We start from the raw sequence: 23,439 nt of genomic DNA, 5'->3' as shown, positions 1-23,439 counted from the left end.
AAGTTCCCTCTCTGGGCTTTTCTGTTTTATATTTTTAAGTTATATAATTTCCCAAAGAAATCATGAATTTTACTACAATGAACTCATCTGAGATGTGATTGTTTTTTTCATATGTACTTTTCACTCATTTAATGACCACCAGAAAACCTTTTGAGCTAAATAATTCTTAATGTCATGTATTGAAAGTATTGAAAAGAACTTAAAGAAGTAAAATAACTCAGTACTAAAACTGGTCTAATCAAGGAGAGCAACAGAAATATTGAGCCTGGCTTTTTCATTTTGGAAACTGAGCAAATAGAGACTGATAATTTTTGGAGGTTTCATTTTGTTCTAAGGAAAAGCTTTTGTGATAACCACAGTTCATAGGAATGAGCTGAACTGCTAAAAAGGAGAAGTAAGAGAGGCTTGCAATTAAGAAGTGACTTTTGCCTACCTAGGAGAGCAGTGACAAAAGTTCTGCAGTTAGAAGTGAACAGGACTGCAGTTCTGCACATGCAGATTGCAGAACTGCTGGTCATCTGCAGAAGTGGGTTATGTGTCTCTTTGTGGTGTGTGCACATGTGTGTACACACATAGATGCAACTTTGACATCAAAGAATCAAATTCTTTTTACACTTCCTACATTTGTGTGACAAAAAGGGATTGGTTAGATGGCAAATTTGCAGATGAATGGTTGACAGTGCTTTGTTCGTGAGAAGAATTGTAGCCTTTTACCTGTTAATTTGTATTAGAAATTAAGAAGATGGGAGAAGAAAAACCATGGGTGAGCACTAAAAAGTGGCAGTTTGCAAACTGCCAGGTTGTGAGCCTAAGCTGTGTTGCAGTAGTCGTGACCTAGGCGAGCATTCAGGCGAGATCTGAGGCAAATACAAGGCTGTAGTTTTCTGAATTTAATCCAGGTGACTAATTCTTTATCTGATTTTTTTTTCATGTAGGAAATAATAACAAAGCATAAAATTTCATATGCAATACATGCTTGGGCTGTAAGTACCCTAAGAACATTTGAACCCCATTGTGATTTATCCATTTGTGTTAGTCCTTTTGGGGAGATCTGTGACAAAAAAGATTAGGTTCAGAAAGCAATTCTTCATTTTGAGGACTAAAAAGCTGAGTAATACTTTTATAGGCTTCATATTGTTCTAGGGAAAAGCTATTGTGTCAAAATACCAAATTTTCACTGAAGGCATATTTAATTTTATAAATGCGGGTGGGTCTGAAGTATAATTCCCTAGATTATATAACAAAATGTATTTCTACTAATAAGTTAAATGCAAAGCGGTTGAATTAAAGATAAGTCTCTCTAATTATTGTACTCCCTTTGGGATAAAAAAAATCAGTCAATAAAGAACAAAGTATTTCTTCCCCAAGGCATGTGCTCATTCCTTCTTTACAAATTATCTTCTTGTTTATTTTTCCTATGAAATGTTAGGATATTTATTTTACATCTATTTTGTTTAGGCATTTTGTCTATATGGCTTAATTGTTCAGGTCATATTTTAAAGTCTGTTGTAGCTTATAAAGATCTACCACTGCCCTTATAGAGGATACTAATACATAGAAGAGAAATGTCAAGGCAGAAGGAATAATGTTGTAAAATATGGATGGAACATACCTAGTCAGGTTTTTAATAAATGAGTTACAGAACTAGGAGGAATATTACTGTATTTTCCTAAGCTAAACCACTAGAAGAGAGAGCTTTTTGTAAAAGGACTTATGCTTCTAGAACCGTTTTACCATTGCTTTTAACTAAAAAAATATGTGCAAGGCTTTATATTATTGGGCACAGCACATTGTAAAACATGAAAACTGGCTGTCATCAAAGCCATTGAGAAGCAGATTACTTGCTTTTAAGAAGTACTGACTTTTCTTCTGGAAATGCAGAGATTTGTTGAAATATTTGGTCTAAACACAGGAATATAGAATAAAAAGGGTAAATCTTGGTCAGATGTAGTAGCTGGCAGGCATAGTCTTCAAACCATTTATTAAAAAACCTCAGATCTTTTGTCTTCATAGCTTCTATAAGAAGGTGCTCCTAAGATCTTATCTTTTTTACACAGTGTGAAAAATGAGTGTCTTCTAGTTGCCAGCCACTGTGTATTCATCACCTGTTTTTATCTACTGGCACCTTTGAAAGACAGTTTATGTGTTTATTCCTCAGTTGCTTCTCCTATTTCTTTATTTATAGAAGCAAAGATATACCCATGTCTCTGGTTCTGGTAAGTTCTATGTGGTATGAGGACTGGTGGTTCACTGTATCTAAAAATGGGCAGATTTACTGCTTTTTTTTTTTTTTTTTTTTTTTTTAATGTGGAGCATTAGTTTTCAGCCACAGATAGTTTGGGCTTTTTTTTTTTCAGATGATGAAGATTTGAAAAGTTGAAGTGCAAGGAAAACAACAGACTCTAAATATATCATTCTCAAATCACTGGAAGTTCTGCATTTCATCAACAGACAAACTGTTCAGAAACATTAGGTTTTAACTAATTTTTCCTTTTTAAAAACTTTGACCTATTACCAACATGGTTTGAAAGGCATACAGACAAGTGATGCTTTTGTGCTTTTCTTCTTGTTTATAATTGGTTGTATTTTTTCCTATATGCATTTCAAAAATATTTCCAAAAAGTCTATGTGATACAACCGTGTTGTTTATAATATTAAAAACTAAGAGACACTATATTATGCACTGATTATAATGTGAATTTCAAACATGAATGGGATAAATTATGTTGAATATTGACTTGGGTAAAAAATAGGAGTTTGTTCCTATAGATAACAAACATTTTTCAGATTTCAAAAAGAAACTAATTACAACAATTTTCATTTTAAAATAAAATGTTCCCTTTAAAATTGTTAAATACCTATTTCAAGTAACAGGAAAGTTATCACTTTATTGCTGTAATTTCTCTCTAATGCACACGACAGGAATAATGATCTCTACATATATGTACTGAAATGAAAGTCTATATACACATACATGCATACAAAAGGGGTATTTTTGAAATTTGTGAGTGATGACTTTACCCTTTACTGATTTCATGTAATATGTGCTTTCGTCAAATGAAAATTTCTTTACTTGCACAAAAATATATATGTTCAGCATCTCTGAATACAGCCAAGAAACTTCCAGGTGACCCTTGAAAAGGAATCACTTTATGATTTGCCTTTGAATTGCACAAAATTCCCAGTGACTATGTGTTGTACTTCAATGTCCAGACCTCCAAGGCAGTACACCTCTGTTTTTATTGCTGCCATGTTTCTTCAAAGCATTCACTATTTATTCACATGTGGCATTTCTCTGTTCATTGTTTGAACAAAAATAGCTCAATTTGATGAGTGTCAGATGTAGAGTAGTTATTTCCTTACTAAGTTTAAAACCAAATCTGTTTCTAACAATAGAAACTGTTTTCTATAATTCAGTAATTGATGCAGCATGCACTAATCTGTTTTCTGGAAATTGTAAGAGGATTTTTCACTTAAACACAGAAGGAGAAAGTGCAGGTTAAAGTAGCATCTGCTCTTCTGTACCTGTGTTCTTTAGTCAATATGCATCTCTTTTATGTATATTTACGACTGTAAAATAAAAACCAGTATAGATTTTGACAGGACATATCTGAATTCTTACTGAATTTGCACCAATCCAATGTGGGAGACAAGAACAATTCCTTACAAGAGGTGTGTTGATCTGGGGTATTATTTCAAGTTACCTTATTTAGGACGTGATAGAAAATTGAGCTTAAGCATATTTCACGTGCCAAATGTTATCAATAACATGATGGCCCTCCATGTTTCTCCTGGGAAGCCAACTTTATGTCAGCTGATCCTTTACAGACTGTACTTCAGTCGAGCAATGTCTCACCTAACAGCTGATACAAAAGATTTTGATCCAGTGATGCTGGCAGTTTGCTGAGATGTATACAGAAAGAAGTTGGTGGGACAGAGGTCTGGTTCAACAGATCTTTCTTTTTTTAAATGTTGTTCTTTATAAAGTCACAGTTGGTTGTCAGTGTTCAGGATCCTGCCACAGCTGAGACTTCTGTGTCTGACATTTGCCTCTGATCATGGATATGGCTGCTGTGACCTGCCACATCTATCCTCAGGTTAAGGATTTTTAAAATATTTTTATTTGAGGATCTTAAGCTATCAATGCATGGTCTAAAATGGCCTTCATAGTCTTTGGGTACAGAGGATTTTGCATTGCATTTTATTCTTGATTAGTTCAAAGCATGACTTAATTTAAACCATTAGTATTCAACCAGCCTCGTATTTCCACCTTCTCTGTGATCACTGCTGAGAAACTTGTCATTCACTTAAGAAGAAGGTTTAAGGTTAGGTTTTGTTTGTGAAGAAAAATTCTTACCTTAGAAATTGTTCTAGTCTTTTGCCCAGCATGTTTGATAGCCTTCAGAGTATGCTATGGTAGTCATTTCTTCTGCTTAACTTCACAGGCTTCTAAACAAGCAAAGCAGTCAGAGTATAGATGTAAATCTAATTTTTCAGGAAGAAACATCTGGTGATTATTTATGCAAATGGCAAAACCATACTTTTAAAGTTTCACTATTGTTACAGTGGACCCTGCAAAACAAACCTATATAAACTCTAAATACTGGGAAAATCAGGACTCATTCAGTAATTATTATGTAGCACCAAAATTATTGAAATGCTGGCAAATTTAATTTTAACAGATGTGCTCATGTTTGGTAACCATGATATTTGATTGGCGATTTGCACCAATCCAATGTGGGTGACAAGAACAATTCCTTAACAAGAAGTGTGTTGAACTGGGGCATTCAGCATGTTGAACTGCTGAATAACATAGATGGCTTCTTTTTAACAGGTGTCTCCTAAAAGAAATTGAAGACCCTTTAGAAATTTTGCAAATAAAATCTTCTATTTAGTTGTTGCCAGGAAGCTGATTGACATATCCATACTGTGAGACCACACAAGAATTCTTAGCACACCTTCTTAAAACCTTCAAGAGGCAGAAATAGACTTTGTTCTTCCCTTTATAATCTTGGAATGATCTTTCACTTGGTAGTATTCTCTCAGCTTCTCTGGCTCCTGGCTTTATGTTCATCTTAGCAACAGCTTTATTCCAACCATATTCTCTGTCCCAGTAGTCTACATGAACATATTATTCTGTTCCTCGTCCTTTGCAACAGTGTGTGTTCCTGACAAGAGGTGCACTGTGCAGTGTCAGTGCACAGCCGTGGAAGGGGCGTGGGCCTTCAGTGCACTGGATTCTCCAGGACTCCAGTGGTTGTGTAGAAGAGCAGCAGTGCACTCGGTGATCATGAGATGCTGCTGGAGAGACCAGCTGTTTGCAGGTTTAAGCCAAGTTGGAGCCGGTTGCGCTGCCGTGGCAGCTGGGTGAACTTGGCAAGCAACATTTTCAGGTTTTAATTCCATTTACTAAATCTGTCACATTTCTGATACTGTCTTACTCATGAAATGACCTTAACTTATGGAACATAAATTGCCAGTTGCTGCCATGCATTTACAAATTGCCTGAGAAAGTTGATGAACAACTTGCAACTCATCAGTCAATTTCACAATATAAATACCTGAAGTTTTCCGTCCTAGTATTATAATTTCTGTCACAATATTAATAGTTTTCTGTCATAATATTAAGTCAGAACATTATAGACTATTAGTTCATTATTAGTACCTGCACTTCCACTATGTTTAGCACAGTGCCTTTACTCCAGTGAAATGTTAGCTGACCCATATATTCAGAAATAACCTCAATTTTTGAATCCCAACTCACTAAAAAATAAATGCCTGAAAAATGATATTAAAGTGAGTCTTGCAAACCAAACTTCTGTTTGAATGTAAAACTAAAAAGACAGATGGAAAGTAACCTTAGAAGTTAAAATTCCAAAAATGAAACTCAAAATCTTAACATGAACATGAAGTCATTTAAATATGAACTTAAATATGTGACCAGAGAGGAACAAAGAAGGCTTATCTCCCTGTCCATCTGGCAAATGAATGACTGGGAAGATCATATCCTTAGAACTGTTCTTGCAAAACAACTCACTGGGGACCTGACCATAACCATGTGGATTGTGAAATGTTTGTTGCTCTTGTAGCAATAGTGTGTTGTGGTATTATTATAATGTAGACTTTGGAGTTCTGTATTGTATGAGAAAGTACTAGAAGGTGAGTCATAGTTGCTTTTTTTTCCCTGTTAAACTCATTTTCTCCATTTTCAGTTATTGATTGATAGAAAATGATGACTCTGTCCTTGTATGGATATGGTGCTAAAATTTTCATGTGATTAGCAGCATAACTGGGAAGAGAAAAAAAAAGAGATGGAGAGTGAAAAAGAAATTGAAAGATGCCAGAAATTGGTACAAACAAAACAGGATGAAACAGATTATTTTAAAACCATGCAGTAAACTGAAGAAGGAATAAATGGGTTCCATTTGCATTATTTCATCATATGCTTTTCTTAGAACAATTTTCGAGCTGAATACTGAGTATGGCAATATTAATTATTTGATGTTTCATTCTGTTCAGATGAACTGAGGTCTTTATCTAGATATTTCCTGAGAACCGCTAAGCCCTTAAGTCACGAAATACCTTATGAATTTTCAAGTGTTACTTCAAACCAGGGCTGAATTTATAAAAAAAGTCAGCAAAATCAGACTAGAGGGCTCTTAACAAAATGTAAACAAAGTATATCTTTCTGGCCTCTTCTGTATTATTGGGAAAGCCTTCAAAATAAATCCTGTAAAATGCAGGGGTTTTCCAAGGCTCTGGGCAAATATCGAGCCCATGATTCATTAGGCCTCCCTGTAAAGTAAGAGATCAGGGTCTTCCCCTCTCAGAGGTGACTTGGACTTCTCCATGGATACTGGTTTCTGTCTTCATCCACTGCTGCTGTGGAGCACCTGAGGCCACTATGTCCCTTCTGCCACATCCTGCCTTCATCCAGCACTGGAGAAGTCTGGGACAGTCCTTGTAGTATATTTGCCCAAAACACTAAATTTGTCAACATCAGAAGGATTAGCAGCCAAGTTCCTTCTGCTCTTGCCTCTTTTGGAAGAACATAAGGAAAGTTTCAGGACTATTGTCAAAGGAATTTCTACTCTTGGTAGCAGAGGAGAAAAAGCAGTGTGTCATATGGCTGCCAGAGAATTAATTAAGAAAAAGGTGTATATATTTTTTTTCTGTCGAAGAGTATTTACAATGTTTTAATACAGTCATGACGGTGAATTCTTTTCCCAGTCTGACACACAGTTTATCCTTTTATTTTTATGCTCCTGCCCACCACGTGTCCTTTCCTTTTCAAAACAGACCGTGAAAAAATATTTTTCTGATGAGAGGCAGAAGGCATGGCCATTTAACTGTATGTTTTTATACATCTACAGATGCAGCAGCTTGAGAAGCAAGTTATAGATGCTGATCGTCAAGCAGAGAGAGCGTTTCAGCAGGTATAAATGGAATAAATATCTCCACTAGCTGTGTGCATGTGGTACTTTAATAAGGTGAAATTCAAAAAATTGCTTGATTTTTAAGTACTTCTAAAAATGGAGAAGAAGACAATTTCTTTTAAAGTCTATTGATTTGTCTTAACAGAGAGTTCTAACACCTTTCTTTGCTCACTATTCAGTTCATTTCAACAAAGTCAAAGCTAACATCACAAACCAAAAGTAGATACATGGAATGAGCTTCTTCATTGGTGCGTCATGAATCTTTGATATATGATACATGTGGAACCAAAAGGGAGAGGAAACAATGATCTGTTTTAGAAGACCTGTAAGAAAATAAAATCAATAGTCTCTAAATAGAACTGTTCTGTGTTGTTTGTTCCTCTTGTAGAAGTTACATCATTTAAAGAATGAGATCGTGGCTAAATATTTAACCGAAATTGCCTTTTTGATTCCAAATGGCAGACTTAAGCTACTGTGGACATTTTATGACCATACCTCTGGTATCCCTGAAACATTTCTCATATCTTACTGTGAGACAGATAGAAACTGAAAATTATAAGACTAAAATGTTCATGTACTAATTTGGAGTTAGAAAACATTCCTGACTACAAGCCAAGTATTTTTAAGCAATTTTTTAGAATGCTACCGATAGTTTGCTGGGGTTTTTTATAGTGTGCAATTGTTTATTTATTAAAACATTGTTTACAGCTCCCTGTAGATAAATTGCATTCTTCCCATACTGGTGTTGCTAAAAGCTTGTGTGTTACAAAACTAGAAGCTTCTCACAGATAGTAACAAAACCTGTGTAAGATCTTCCAGTGTTTTGCCAGTCCTGTTGGTATTAAATGAATAGGGAGATATAATGAACTGTGGGGTTTCTTCTCAAATAGGTTTCAAAACTTTGCAGGGTTGTCTTGAATCTTAAGTGCGAAGGCAATTTTAAGTTTATTTTGTGATTAAATTACTACCTTTGACTTGGAGTGTTATGTTTCTTAAACTGTTATATTTGACTTTTCAAATAGGTGCAGATTATGGAAGAGAAATTAAAAGCAGCAAATGTTCAAACAAGTGAATCAGAAACCAGGTTGTATAAGAGATGTCAAGATCTGGAGATCCTGATACAAGATAAAAATGATATAATACAAAAATTGGAGCAACAACTTGAAGAGCAGGTTAGGAATTAATGGTGTTACAAAAAAGAAATATCAATTACTTTTTTAATTATACAAAAGGAAAATAAAAATTTTGATCAATGGAGGACAGAAAAGTTTAGCATTATTTCTGTTGTTTGATTAAAGAGGTTCCCATTGGAAGTATATAATTTCAGTAATGTTTATTCCTTTTCAAATTAAGCTTTGTCTTCCATTGAAAGAACATGTGACCTTTAAGAGGGGAAAGAGGATATTCCTCTTCACTGTCCCCCCTGAAGAGCTTTCATTCTTACTAGAGGAAAGAGGAATAGCAGCCTCTGGGAAGACCCTATTCCTCATTTTTTAAAAAATCACCATGTATTACCCAGGAGCCTGAATTACTTCAAGCAATCTTAGGATTTGTGTCTGAAGATACTACTCAGGCAGATTATATTACTTAGTGAAAAATATGCTTATGTCAATTTTTTCCAGAAGCAAATAAGACTGCAAGAAGCAAAAATCATAGAAGAAAAAGCAGCTAAAATAAAAGAATGGGTGACAGTCAAGCTTCATGAGGTATAACATGTCTTGCTACAATACTTGCACAGGAAATAAAATGGTGTGACTGGATATTCCTTAGACCTTTTGGCTGTTAAAGGCCTGTGTGTCGTAGTAAAAATTGCTTTCCAGTTTCATTGATTTTCTAGTTACTTATTGGAAAGAGGAGAATTGAAAACAACGGCACAGAGAGCAGAGTGTCCATGTCACCTAAATTCTGATGCTTGATTTGGTCAGCCAGTATGATCTGGGTCCTCTTTCTGAAGAAAGAACCCAGCACTGCTCTCTGAAAGGTCAACTTCTCCACTAGTTGAGAGAGCTTAGCTGGCAAACTGAGCTTATTCAAGCAGATGCCTAAAGTGTGAATAATTCCCAGAAAGCCGACCAAGCCTGCTGGGGCCTGGCAGAAAAAAGGCCTTGATCATTTTTTATTTCACAATGCCAACACTACTCTTAGTCGTGAATAGTTTCAGGGACACTAGCTCCAGTTCCAAGAGACCAGTTGTCTCCCTTTTTTCTCTGCTGTGGTAAGATAACCATGTCTCTTCCCTGCCTAAAGCTGCCAGCTTTGGGATGCAGCTGTGCTTTCTCCTCCCTGGGTGTAGAATTTAAAGTTGCCTGTAAAAGTTAAAATCTTACTCTCTCGTCGTTAACTGGAAGTTATACTCGAGTTGAAAAACAATTAAGTTATTGTTTTTGAAGTAAGAAACTAGAAGGTTCTTACATAAAATATTTACTTTTCCTCTGTGAGGGCTAAAATAAATTATTTAGAAATAATTTAATAAAAATGCCATGAAATTTAGCTGAAATTACCATGAAAAAGTTGGGACAAAATCAAGTATGACTCAAAGTATTTACTTACTCTGTGTGGAAAATCTCAAGCCAGTTTCACAGATGTGACTAAGTGTCACTCAGTGGGAAGTGGAATTGCTGGCTCCCTTCTGTGTGACAAGGGATACTCAGATTCAAATCTGTTTTGCAAATCTGGAGCAGGAGTTTGAACCAGCATCTTTTACGTCCCAGTGGTAGGCTACAGCAATGGGTTGTTGTTTTTTTTATTTCCTGTAGACTTTTGTTTGATATAAAGTTTGTTGGTACCTGGAATTTATTTTAATTTTTGCTGTGGGATAGTAAGGAGGCATTAGGACCAGTATTCCCTCTGATTCCTCTACTCTTGGTTTTGCCAAGTAGCGCAGGAGTTTGTAATTCTAGCCTTCTGCTTTTATTGAAAATGCCAATGCAGTTTTCTTTTTCTCTTCTTTATTAAGGAATTTTAAAGCAGTCATGGGTTTGCTTGGTTGGGAGAATGATTTTGGCAGAATTGAGAAATAATCATTGCAGGAAATTTAGTTGTTCAGAATAAAGAGATGCCTAGACTGGTATTTAGAGTAGCAGAGAGGAGATTATTATTTGAACTAGCTCTATCCTTAGATAAGCAGAAATTTAGAGAAAACATAAAGATGTAATGACTTCAAGATTTGTTTCACCAGTGGATGAGATGACATTTATATGCTTTTAGTTAGAGGTGGAAAATCAGAACCTTCGCTTGATCAACCAAAAGCAAACCAAAGAGATGAAAACAGTACAATCTAAACTGCAAGGTAAATGTACAAATCTTCTGAAAACTTCTCTCTCTATGGCATATTTCTTTCTATTCCGTATTAATGTGTGCATCTACATGATTGAAAATATTCTGTGAAATCACAAAGATTTCAGAGAGTATGAACTGACATCAGAGTGACTGTACATGAAGGTGTTGGGAAGGAATAATTTGGTTTTATGCTGAAAAGACACACAGACAAGGCACAACTGGTATTAGTGGGGTGAATGGGCTGTTACTTAAGAGATTCTGCAAGTAGTAAGATTTTATTGGATTTAGGACAGATCTTTGCTTTTACATCTTTACATCATAGGTGGTCATAAAACTGTTAAAGAACACATGAATGTCACTCTGCATTTGCTTTTTCTAGCAAATGGTCAGCTGGGAATCAGAACTCCAGTCAGATATTTTTAGTTACTGCCTTTGACTACAGTGATCCAAAATCTTAATTCAGACCCAGTATCACCAAGTTCCTCTTCCAAATGGGTATAGTAAATCTAAAACTCGTGAAGTGTAAATAGAAAAGAGAGGAATATCCCCTCCAAGAAGCATTATTTCTCCTTGATCAAAGTTGAATTTTATTCACCACCATGTTGCCTGTTCACCAACTTAAGTGTGTCTGAAGGTTCCCATTGTCCTCTCCACACTTGGTTGATCTGAAAACTTACTATCATATGATAGTTTTGTTAATTTGCTACCTAGCCCTCATTTCTTGATAACGTATCTTACATATACATGTAAATACACAGCTATTTAGAAATGTGTGTAGAGGAGTGTGTACACACATAATATGCATAATATATGAGAATACCAAAATTTACAAATTCATATACAATATAAAATTTTTAAACTAAAATGTACTTTTCTATTAATGAAGAAACTGGGTCGTTTTGGTTCTTTGCTGTCTTTTGATAAGTAGCAACATACTTATTCCATACACTTCTAGTCCTTCTCTTCTGAGAGATCTATTTAAAGGCTTTTTGAGACCAAAACTTTTGTAGTTTCCAACACACAGTTACTGATATGCCCAAAAATTCTAAGAAATTTATTACCATTTGCAGTGTCCATGCTGGTGACAGGCTATAAATTATGAGCATGTGGTACTGTTTTAAGCAGTTTAACAGGTAGGGTAAGGGCCTTTTCTTCCTGAATCCACCACAAGGATTTTAATGAACAGGGATGGACAGATTTCATGTTCGAGGCAGTTCATCAATTTCTGCTTTCATGTTCTCTTGAAGTCCTCCTTCATATAGACCTTCTAAACCTGGTAACTTACTCTTCTGTATTTCCTATGAAATTGTTAAAAGATGTTTTCTTTCTATTATTATATCAATTTTTAAGAACTAAAAACATTGCTCTGGGTTTCTCCTTATACAGAGAGATGTCAGGTAGCTTTTTTCTTTCCTATAAACCATTTTTATTATCTTTTTCTTTCTAAATTTTAGTTACCTTTAAAAAAAAACTTTGCACTGTAAAGAGAAGAGTTGTGTAGCTTGTTGTATCTCACTAATTCAATATTTTTGAATTACTGTTCTTCAGAAGCTACTGGTAAGAAATCTGTTACTTCAACACAAAAACCTGGAGAGTGTCAGCGACTAAGCAGTTTGACTTTCGGATGCTTTTCAAATAGAGCAAGAAGTCCTCAGCCATCTCCTAAGCTTGAAGAAATAAGCAAGGCTTCATCTAAGGAGTCAGACTACCCTGAAGGCAAAAACATGCCAGGTACCTTGTCATCAACACTGCCATTTTTATTCTGACTCAAGCGGGAAACTAAAATCAGCAACTCTGTCAGTGCATCCCAACCAGCTGTTTTCAAATTGCATACCAGTACTGTCTCCCTCTTCATTGCTACTCTTCTATTACTAGGAAGAAATCATCCTGTTGAGCACTGCAGTCTCTGTAATGCCACTAATACATTATCTGGCAGCATGCAGAGGCTCCTGGATGCTTTGGCTGCAAAGTAAAGATGTGGTTGTAACCTTTGTTGTTGCTCTGGTCCTTCACCCAAAACCCTTGCACTGTTTATGACTTGAGTATTTTCTCCACAGTTAATCATGGTATCCAAAATGGCAAGCTGAAGTCTTTAGAAAATCAGAAACTGAAAGAGATCCTATGAATATTTTGTCTATTTGTATTACAGCAAGTTCATTATGAAGGTGGCTATGTATTATTACTTCTGTATTTACAGAGGAGGGAATTGAAGTAAGAGTGATTTTTTCAAGAGAAAGGATAAGGCATAGAACCTTAGGCATGCCTAGATGGAAACAGATAATTTTGGGGACTTCATTACTTTAATGTGGGTGAAATTAAAATCTTTGTGTCATTCAGACCACTTTAACTTCACACAGGTATTTAACATAGACTTTCAAGTGTCTGTGTAGAAAAACCCTAGTTCTTGCATCTAATTTAATTTGGGAACATGCAGGCCTCACTAACATGTTGCAAGCTCTAAGTCTCTCTTGTAAAACCAGGTAAAAGCAAAGAGCAGGAACAAAGCTATTTTTAACACAGCGTCTTTCCTGAAGTACTTTCCATGAGCCTCTTGTATATTTTAAGCATTCACCATTGGGAATACAATAATAGCTTCCAGAATAAATTTTGTGTGTAAACACTGTAGAAATGCTAAGAATACTTGATTTGTAAATGAAAATTCTTTCTGACAAGCTTTATTGAATTTTAACTTTCCTTAGATTTAATAAAAAAAGCTAAATTTGTATGCCCTCTTAAGTAGTTGGCTTTTTGTTAGTTTTGTTTGTTTGTTTTCACACATACATGGCTTTAAAATATGGCTCCAGTCTGCTTATCTTTATATTTATTGACATTTTTAGTTCAGCTAGAACTTTGAGTAACATTTATTACAGTTTTTTGGCAAACTTAATTTGTATTCAGTCACATAAAAAATTTATTATATTTTTCCTTATGTTTATTATTTACAATATAAAAAACCATAAATGTTCTCATGCATTTGAAATTATTACCTACTTATTACTTGCAGGCATGATGACAAAACCATGTATCAGTCAGGTTTGCTAAAGTAATTTTCTCATGCTCATTATATTTCTCCTCCAGAGAAGGATATCCTGGAAACTACCTTTGCTGGTCCTGTACACGAGACAAATAAAGGTCAGAAGTCATTGCAACAAAGTTCCTCTGGTTCAGAGCAGAACAAAAATGTGAGAACAAGCTGCTCATCCAAAGACATAGACAGTGACATGTCAAAGAACTCATGCACTACTGGGAGTGACTGGAGCTCAGATGAAGATGGAGGAGACAATAAAGGACTGAAATCCAGGTGTGCATCAACTCTTTCAAGCCACACATCTGAAGAGAACACAAGGTACAGTAGAGTGGAAAGTGAAATGTATTTGACAGCATCTGATGACAGTAGTTCTCTCTTTGAAGAAGAGAGTTTTGATGTTAAGAGGACTCAGCAAAAGAAGCTATACTCATGGCAGCAAGGGTCCCAAAGAAAAGGCCTGAACAATCTGGGTGGAAAGTGCAACTCTGACTTCACAAGGAAAAAGAAAGACCAAGACAGTTCTTCGGATGAACTGAATAAGAAATTTCAATCACAGAGGCTTGATTATTCATCCTCATCCAGTGAGGCAAATACCCCAAGTCCAATTTTAACTCCTTCTCTGACACCCAAACACCCAATTCTAGCAACTTCTGCAGGTTCTCAATGCACAACTCCATCAGATTTTCCCTCAAATTTGCCACATCCAAAGTTACGGACTCCTAATGTCTTTAGTCTAAATTCAGTGTTAGCAAAGAAACACCTAAGCCAGCCCCAGCTGAGTTCTGACAGAATGTTTGGTAGAAATAGAAATGCCATAAGCATGATCCGTCCTTGGAGACCTCAGGAAACAGACATAGATCTGGTGGATGGAGAAGATACTGATATTTTAGAGAAAATGGAGATTAGCTGTGATGAAGGAGTGTTTACCTATGACACCACTGAAGCACAAAATGCTGAAGCCCAGGAACTTTGTGATATGACAAAAAAGGGTGCTAGCAACAAACCTCCAACACCTCCATTACATCGATTTCCTTCCTGGGTAAGTGTGTTTATAGGGATTTTTCCTGCTGGCAAAACTAACTTATTTTCATGACTCTCCTTTGTGATTTTTGTTGCCTCTATTTTAATTACTTTCTGTTTCTTGACAAGACAGGGCATTACCTTAATCAAAACTACATGCTCAGAATCCAGTTTTATTTTCAGCCCAGTATTCCTGCCACTGAAAAACATCATCTGTATTTTATAGACAAACCCGGGTTTTTTTCATGTGACATGTAAGTTATGTATGTCTGCTTGAGTGTATCCAAGGATGTAATGCTTATGACTGCATTTATTTATTTATCTGAACACTAACACAGCCCAAGAATGGTGGTGTCAATGCCCTTGCTGTAACCACTGTACCACTCACAATCTAGAAAATTAAGTTGACAGCAGACAACTACAAATTACAAAAGTAATTGATCACATTTCCAAGTAAAATTTTAAAGCCATCAGTCAGGGTATTAAAATAGATATTAATATGTCTTACACAAAATCCAAACTTAACTGTGTCAAAGCTCACTAATTCTGCGGTTTCAGTGTCAGAGATGTATTAATTAATAATTTATTAAATATATTAATTATTATTCAGGAATCATACTTCCTGTAACAACTTCTCTATATTTTAATGAACTTTTTGCATTATACATTTTGTTATTGTAGCCTTTTAACACAAAACGGTCAAAAAGTTGTCTTCTAATGGCATTTCTCTGCTCCTACCACACAATCTTCCATTAAAAAACATTCTTACTATAGCTTCTTTGGCACCTGATAATAGTATTTTTAAGAATAACTTACTTAGATTGTATGAAAAATGTCAAAAAAGGCTATGGCTATCAGTGTACAGCACAGAAAAGAAGGATCCATTTTTCAGCTGCCATTGACAATGTCATTTTATGAACCATTTTATCACATAGCTTCACTAACACAAAGACTAGGAGGCTAAACAGAACAAAAGTAATTGTTGTATTTTAATTGTCTACTATCAAATCTATTCTGCTTGTATAGGAAAGTAGAATTTATGCTGTAGCCAAATCTGGTTTAAGGATGTCTGAAGCTTTCACCATGGAATCTCTTAATAAAAGTAAGTGGTTTAACTGTTCATTGTCCCATTGACAAAAGTTCTCTTCTTATGGTGATTTGTGAGCAAGGACCTTTAAAATATTCTTAGAAAGGTTTAGTTAACAACTGTTTAAAGCCTAGAAGATTATTGGTTATCTTTCCATTGTTTTCTGGTACCTCACATCTTGACTTTGTGCTGAATTTGTACTTTGTTTACTCCAGTTTACTTTGCATTTCACTACTTTGAACAATCTATACCAGGTACCAATTTTAAAAGGGCTAGTGTTCGTGACTGCAATTTTATTTATGTCTTTAAAAGCATTGTAAATTTCAAAAAGCTATAAATCTCACATCCAAAACAGTTCAGGAGTTAGTTTGCTTTTTATAGCAGTTTGCTTTTTATACAATGCAAAAAAATTAAATTTTAATTTTGCTGATTGGGGGGTGAATTAGGAAGGCAATTATAAAATATGTTGCTTTTTTAGATGCTGTTTCACTGACTTCATGCTCCATATCTGGATTATATACTTCTCTGATATATAAGAACATGACCACTCCTGTCTACACCACTTTGAAAGGGGTAACTGTACTACTGTTTAAAGAAAATTTTTAAATCCCATTAGGCTTCACATCCAGGAACTTGCTATTTCATGTTTGATACTACCATGCCAAATATGTTGTAAGTCAATGTATAGAGATCAAAGATTCCCAGAAGTAATAGAAATGTCAAATAGCTGGGGGAAAAAATAGTGCCTATAAAATGTTACTGGCCTAGGTCAATTTTTCTTAGGTTCCTTGCTGATTTTTTCCAAAGGCTTGTTAATTATTAAGCAGAACCACATGGTGTTCAATGTCATAATTAAAAGAGTGTGTATGTGTAGAATGTCTTTGTGTCAGTGCCAAAGCTGTTTCTAGTCACACAGCCAGCAGTCATCACAGCATTGTTTGTCTTCTGGCAGCCTTTTGTGATTTGGGTCAAGACCCAAATCAAGCTCAAGACCCATGCCTTGAGCTACCTCAGGTTTCTGTTTTAAAGTATGGGTGTGGTTGAGTATACAGAGGGCGGAGGGAATTCAGTTTCATGTTAATATTTTTGTGCCAAAACTCACAACCCAGGCAAGAACAGCTTTGAGTATTACGGAGCCAGCAGAGCCCTGCCACAGTATGAATGAAATGACTGATACCTTTTATGCAAGGTATCAAAGGATGTTGTGTTCACTTCTGCAGAAAGCAACTCAAATAAGCAACAGCCCATTTCTAGATGAGTCGTCAGGATCTGAGGAAGAAGACAGCTCTCGGTCCAGCTCAAGGACTTCAGAGTCTGATTCTCGAAGCAGGAGTGGTCCAGGGAGTCCTCGGGCTATGAAACGAGGTGGGCGAAACCATAAGAGCAAGTAACTTCTGGGAACTTTGGAAAACCAGGCAGTTCACATGATTTTTAGGAATTGATTTCTTCACTAAATGGTATGGACATCTAAAATCTAGGCTCTCAAAGCCCAAATCTGTTACTCAGTCAGGAGAAAGGACTTATAGATGGCTTTATTGTTGTTATTATAAATACCTTTTTAAGGCATTAATCTGGTTGTCATGAGGGAAAAGTGACTTGTACATTTAAAGCAAGAAGCACCATTCTATCTTTACTCTGTCATGCCAAGGACTGAGTTTTAACTGTAGAAAAATAAAAATTACCTAGAAAAGAAAATCACCATCAGAAAGAAAACACAAATATATTCAAGTTTATAAAACAATTTCATGTGACCAGAAAGCAGGTGGAAAAGTTCCCTCAATAAATTATTTGGTTCTGTCACCTCATGCAATAGAAGACTTCTTTCATTTTTACAGCGATTGTCTTAAGGTCCTGTGCAAAGATTTAGTAAGAACACTTGAATCTGGTAATTTTCTGTATTTTGTGGAAGACTAATCTCATGGTTCTAGCTGACTGTTTTCCATCTGCAAAATGGAAATAATATGCTTCATAACATTGAAAGACACAGTCCTTCCTCATTAGGTGATGTTACCAGCGTTACATCTCTGTGAGTATTTCTTCACTGTGTAAGCTAAGGGAGTCCAAGATCCCAGTGAGGCCAAGCGTTAAGATTCCTCATTATATATTGCTTTAGAAACGCTAAATAACATTATTTGGTAGTCTCAGTTATACATGCAAAAATCCCAGTTACCAGAAGCTCCATTCAGTGACCCTGCAGCAGAGTGACACAGCCACTGGTCCCTCCCACTCAGCGTTTTCCAGTGGCAGCCACAGCTGGAGTCCAGTCCGGTTTCCAGTGATGTAGTTTTGTCACATTAGTGTGAAAAGGACCCATAGATCCTGCTTCCCAGCAGCTCCATCCTGCTGAGCAGAAACCAGTGTCATGGCTGCAGACACTGCTCATGTTAAGTGCTTACGCAACAGGAAAGCTAAATTGGGTGATTTAAAAGCTGGTTTTACCTGCACTTTATATCTGTGTCTGTAATATGGAACCATTCCTTTTGTTCATGCTTTCTTCCCATAAAGTAGTCCTGGCATAACCTTTCTTAACCACAAACATATAGGTACATATCTTTGTTGAGATCACATTCTTTAAAAATCTAGGCAGTCACACATTTCACCAAAAGCATGATTAGCTCACTGCAATTTGTTATGAAAACTCCATCATGAGAAGAGAACAACCCACTCTCGAAGTCTTGGTGGCTTACCCAAGCAATAAATGAAAAAAGCCTTTTTTAAGAATAAAATTGGCAAATGAGTTGGGAAATTATTGAAACAAAGGAAAAAAGGCTTTTCATTTCAGTTTTGGAGAGTATAACCTTGCAGAGTGGAACACTAGTCCTTACAAAAGAAGACGTTTACATGCATGAAAATATTTCTGTAATGAATGAGGGAGGAGTTTGAATTTTTATTACTGATCCACTAGAATTGAAAGCAGGGTGCATTTTATTCAGTATTAAAGCTAATAAACTCTAAAATCCCCCTGAAATATGAAAACCAAACTTTTAGAAAACCTTGGTATACAAATCCATACTGATTGCAAAACACAGTCACCTACAGCTTCAACACGGAGCTGATGTTCAGTATGACTTCTTAGTACACAGGCAGTTGCCTGAGAAATGCGGATGCTATAGTGAAAGAAAGTGCAGGGGGAAGGTTGCTTAGTTTAATTAAAGATCCTGGGTTTTTTTTTTCTAGACAATTATTATGATTCATGGCACTAACTCCCTCCTTAAAGAAGCTGTGGTAATGTAACAGAAGGTGATAATATACAGAAGACATTTTTTTTGTTGTTCTATTTACAAGGGACTTTAACTGTTTAATTATGAATAAAATGAGAATTAGCCAATAGTTCAGAGTGCTGATATTCTAAAAAATTGGTTTCTGATGGATTTATGTTGATATTTATGTTTGCCTGCAGATTCTATTAAGATGTTTCTTCTGCATGGCCATTCTGTTCTCAGTTATTTCTAATATAATAATAAAAAAAAATATATATAAAGAACTCTCTTTCATCTTTCACCACAGGTGCATCTCTGTCTTCTGTGACCTCAGAAAGTGACTATGCTATTCCTCCAGATGCATATTCAGTAGATACAGACTGTTCAGAGCCAGAGCAGAAACTTCCTAAGACCTCATCCTCATCTAGTGATAATGGAAAAAATGTGAGTACTGAAGTCCTGTGAAGAAGTGCATTTGAGGTACTGTGTGTATATTTATGTTCAAAGACAGCTACCAAACCTTTTCATTTGGTCTTGCTGACTCACAGACTTATAAATACAAACAGCAAAGTGTTAGCCAAGTAAGACTGTAATTAGTGAAGGAAAGTGAAGATAATTCTAAGCTTTCCTATATAATGAAGGAAAAATAGTTCAACAACTCCAGAATACAATTCAAATTACTTGAAATTTCCTTTCTTGGAACCAGGTCTGCTATCAGATTGCATATGAAATACTCAAAACAGTTAAAAATTATTATTTGAATAGTTAGGTGAATAGAAGGGCATTCCAAGAAGGAGCTGAAGTCATCAGTGGAAATCTATGGGCAGTAATAAGTTTCTATCCTTTCCTCATACAGGGAAAACATTAGAGAAATCCTAGGTAGAGTAACATGTGAAGAGAGGCCAAAGAAACCAAATATGAGGTATTGATCAGCCTCCAGGAGCTTTTAATGGCTTGTGTTAGTAGTCAGTGTCTTAACATACAATAATCTTCATCTGCTGATGAAGATTATTTTAGGCTTTCTTCACAGAACAAGACTGTGAACTCTATTCTGCAGATGTACACACTAGAGGTTTGTCTGTGAGGAGCTCAGAATTACAGTGCCCTGGAGGTGGGAAAGAAAGAATACATTTATATTTTATTCATCTTGCTCCTTGTTTAATATAAACAACTAGAAAGTAAAATCATCATATTCTTCATTCTTTTGTATATTCGGGGCACTTACTCTCCTTCATGTACTATAACAGTAAGTAGGGATATTCATTAGTTATCCCACATGCATGACATTTGTCTTAATTGATGCTTGTAAAAACATTGTCCTTGATTAAAAGTTTCATCAAATACTGTAATTATTATTTAGCATGCTTTTAAGTCATTAATATATCTCTGTGTGTGTATTTATACCTATTTCTGAGGGGCAGAGGTATATATGTGTGTCTAACCACTTTTTATCTAATTTCCAAACAACCAGGAACCTTTGGAAAAATCTGGATATCTGTTAAAAATGGGTGGTAAAGTAAAGACCTGGAAACGACGGTGGTTTGTGCTCAAAGGAGGTGAATTGCTGTATTACAAATCTCCAGTAAGTACATGTAACTTACCTGTTGTTTTGTATTTGATTGTTTACTGGTAATCTAAGGCTGCTGGAAGGAAAAAAAATGCACTTCTGGTTTCTGAGCTGTTAAGAGAGTGATTCAGTAGTCACTTCCTCAAGAGGTGTACAAGGTACACAATGTCTAACTAGAAAGTATTTATCAAGATTAATGTTTAAATTAGTCCTATATTAATTTATTGTTGTTTGTTGGTTGATTTAAAATACTCTTTTTCCATTCTTTCCATACCAGAGTGATGTTATTCGAAAGCCTCAAGGTCAAATTGAGCTAAATGCATCCAGCCACATTGAAAGGGGTGATGGAAAACAAACAATTCAGGTGCTTGCTTTTCTCCTCTGTCGGTGTTTCAGCATTCCCTCCATCCCCAAAGCCAACCCCTTGTTCCAGTCCCTGTTGTACTGGAAGTCCAAGTGTGGACTTGGAATTAAATAATCAGTGCCCTTCATTTGAAACCAAAGAATTGTTTCAGTGACAGAAAATTTAAAAAGGCCTACCTGGAGTCTTGTTTGTATTACCACAAAGGTTAGATCATCACATATGGGATAGAAATAAAGAGAGCAGTCGTGGAGTCAGCCATTGGGGTACAGAGAATTCATTTGTCTGAAAGGAGAATTGAGTTTTCTCAACTTGCTGTCCTGGAACTTCCCAGATAAAGGTTTAGAATGAGTATCTCTGCTCTGTCTGGTCATGGAATGTTTCATTACTAAAAAGTACTTCAGGGAAGATAAACTCCCTGAAGTTGTGGAGCTACATTGGGTGGTGTATGTTACAAATCCCACACTGTGGGGTCAAATATGTCAATTCTTGAAGCTCAAGACTCTTTGTTACTTCACAGCTGACCACAGAGAAACGAACATACTACCTGACTGCAGATTCCCCCAACATCTTGGAGGAATGGATCAAAGTACTGCAGAATGTTCTTAAAATACAGGCTGCCAGCCCACTCTTTGTACAGTCTGAAATCAAGCCAACCATGAAAGGATTACTTACAAAGGTAGGAAAACACCTCTTCCCCCAGTATGCGTTTTTCCAACACTGTTTAGGCCAACAGTCGCCTTACTGTGCTTTAGATGAGTGTCTCATCTAATGCTCTGATTCTTTTGCCCTTAATAGAATTATACAGTTTTAATTTTATATCCAGTGATGTGGACAGGAATTTGAACCAAGACATGCATTCCCAATATCACCAAAGTTCAGAGATGGTGAAAATAGTCGGTATTTCTCTGTCTGTGATTATTACTGATGTTCTGTAATTACAGGTGAAACATGGATATTCCAAAAGGGTTTGGTGTACCTTAGTTGGAAAAATTTTGTATTATTTCCGTAATCAAGAAGACAAGGTAGGTCCCTTTCTTGTTTCTTCAGAGAATGTAGACTTTAAACAGTAACCTACAGCTTTATTATGGTACAGCTAGCCTTGGTATTATACACAGATTGTCAACTTGGAAGATTCTGTCTAATAGCCAGCAGTCCAGACCACACCCATTGATCTCCTTCTACAGGATGTGATACATATTATGCATGTTATTCCTAGCTGAAGGGGGCACTGGTTTGCCTGGAGTTCAGGTGTCCCTTTCTGACAGGCATCAGAAAAGACCCTGCTGTCATGTAGTTCTGGAAACAGACCCTTTCTCATGTCTCTTGCAGTGGGCAGTGACTTCAAGTTTCAAGAATTTAAATGTTCTTTCTGTCCCTCAGTTGACTTCCAAATCCTGTTTGCTGGTATGTCACTGTACGTCCACAGTGCTGCAAGAGCTAGGACACTTCCTAGACATGACTTTCACCTGTCCCATTGCTCCCAAGGCATTTTATTTTGTCACCAAGAAACATCTTTTTAATGGAGGCAGGTTGGAAACAGGATTTTGAACAGTCCACTAGCCATTATTAAAAATCAGTAGAAATTCTCATATATGTACTTCTGTTTTAAGAAAAGAATCACACTGGAGTCAGTAATTCATAGTTTTGCGTAGAGCCAGTTATTCCCTTTGTCATCCTTTCCTTTTATAGCCATTTTAAACCTCAACGAAACCCCATTTCTAGAACTGTATGAATAAGATAGCAGTAACCATCCATCAAAATATTTTATTTTAATTGCTCTTTAAAACAATGTAAAACAGGGTTTGGGAATCAACTGGCTAGAGTATAATCTCAAGCTCATCCTACAGAGACATTAAAATTAACTTACAAATTCTCCTAGGGAAAAATCTCTATGTTTAACATATCTGAATTTATACATTTTTTACCACTGAATATTTGGGCATTTTAGCATGCTCTTTAGTGAAGAATTTTACTGGATTCTTATGAATATTTCCCTCACATCTGGAAGAAGTTTAGCTGCCCTTTTAAAGTCAAATTGAAACGAGTTCCCTAACTTGGAAGAGAATGAGAATTCAGCTTTTGTAAGCAGAGGATGTATGAAAAGTTTTCCAAAGCTACTTTATTTCTCATGTTCAACAATATGCTAATTAAAATCATGTTTTCTGTAGCTGACTGTGGCTGTGCAGAAATAAATTACACAATCTGCAGTGGTTAATACAATAACGGAGTCCATTTAATTGACCTCCTTTCAAAATGGAATTCAAACTAAAAAGCCAGCCAATTGTGTTTTAGTTAAACTTGGTGAATAAATCAATCTTGACTACTTACATGTGAAATGACATCTTTTGATTCTCAGAATCTTATCTTACTCAAAAAGTTGAATGCTTCAGAAGCACTGCAGAAAATACAAATCACCACATCATTTTTTAATCCATACCAGTGGTGCTGTGGGAAAGGA

At 35.9% G+C, this 23,439-nt stretch overlaps 1 protein-coding gene across 6 annotated transcripts in view; it reads left to right on the top strand.

The window, feature by feature from the left end:
• PLEKHH2 (pleckstrin homology, MyTH4 and FERM domain containing H2) overlaps positions 1 to 23,439 on the top strand; it is a 58,115-nt gene that overhangs the window by 11,594 nt on the left and 23,082 nt on the right. For 3 of the 6 annotated variants that reach the window (XM_038131364.1, XM_038131365.1, XM_038131369.1), the window contains 14 exons: positions 7,374 to 7,436; positions 8,459 to 8,608; positions 9,059 to 9,142; positions 10,644 to 10,725; positions 12,264 to 12,446; positions 13,794 to 14,782; positions 15,790 to 15,865; positions 16,329 to 16,423; positions 17,071 to 17,215; positions 19,358 to 19,494; positions 20,522 to 20,632; positions 20,895 to 20,981; positions 21,499 to 21,657; positions 21,923 to 22,003. In XM_038131364.1, coding sequence (XP_037987292.1) covers positions 7,374 to 7,436; positions 8,459 to 8,608; positions 9,059 to 9,142; positions 10,644 to 10,725; positions 12,264 to 12,446; positions 13,794 to 14,782; positions 15,790 to 15,865; positions 16,329 to 16,423; positions 17,071 to 17,215; positions 19,358 to 19,494; positions 20,522 to 20,632; positions 20,895 to 20,981; positions 21,499 to 21,657; positions 21,923 to 22,003 — 2,442 coding nt within the window. The other 3 variants (XM_038131368.1, XM_038131367.1, XM_038131366.1) reach the window with 3 other exon arrangements.

This window comes from Motacilla alba, chromosome 3, assembly GCF_015832195.1.
Source record: "Motacilla alba alba isolate MOTALB_02 chromosome 3, Motacilla_alba_V1.0_pri, whole genome shotgun sequence".
NCBI classification, from domain to species: domain Eukaryota; kingdom Metazoa; phylum Chordata; class Aves; order Passeriformes; family Motacillidae; genus Motacilla; species Motacilla alba.
This window is presented reverse-complemented; position numbering and strand designations above follow the sequence as displayed.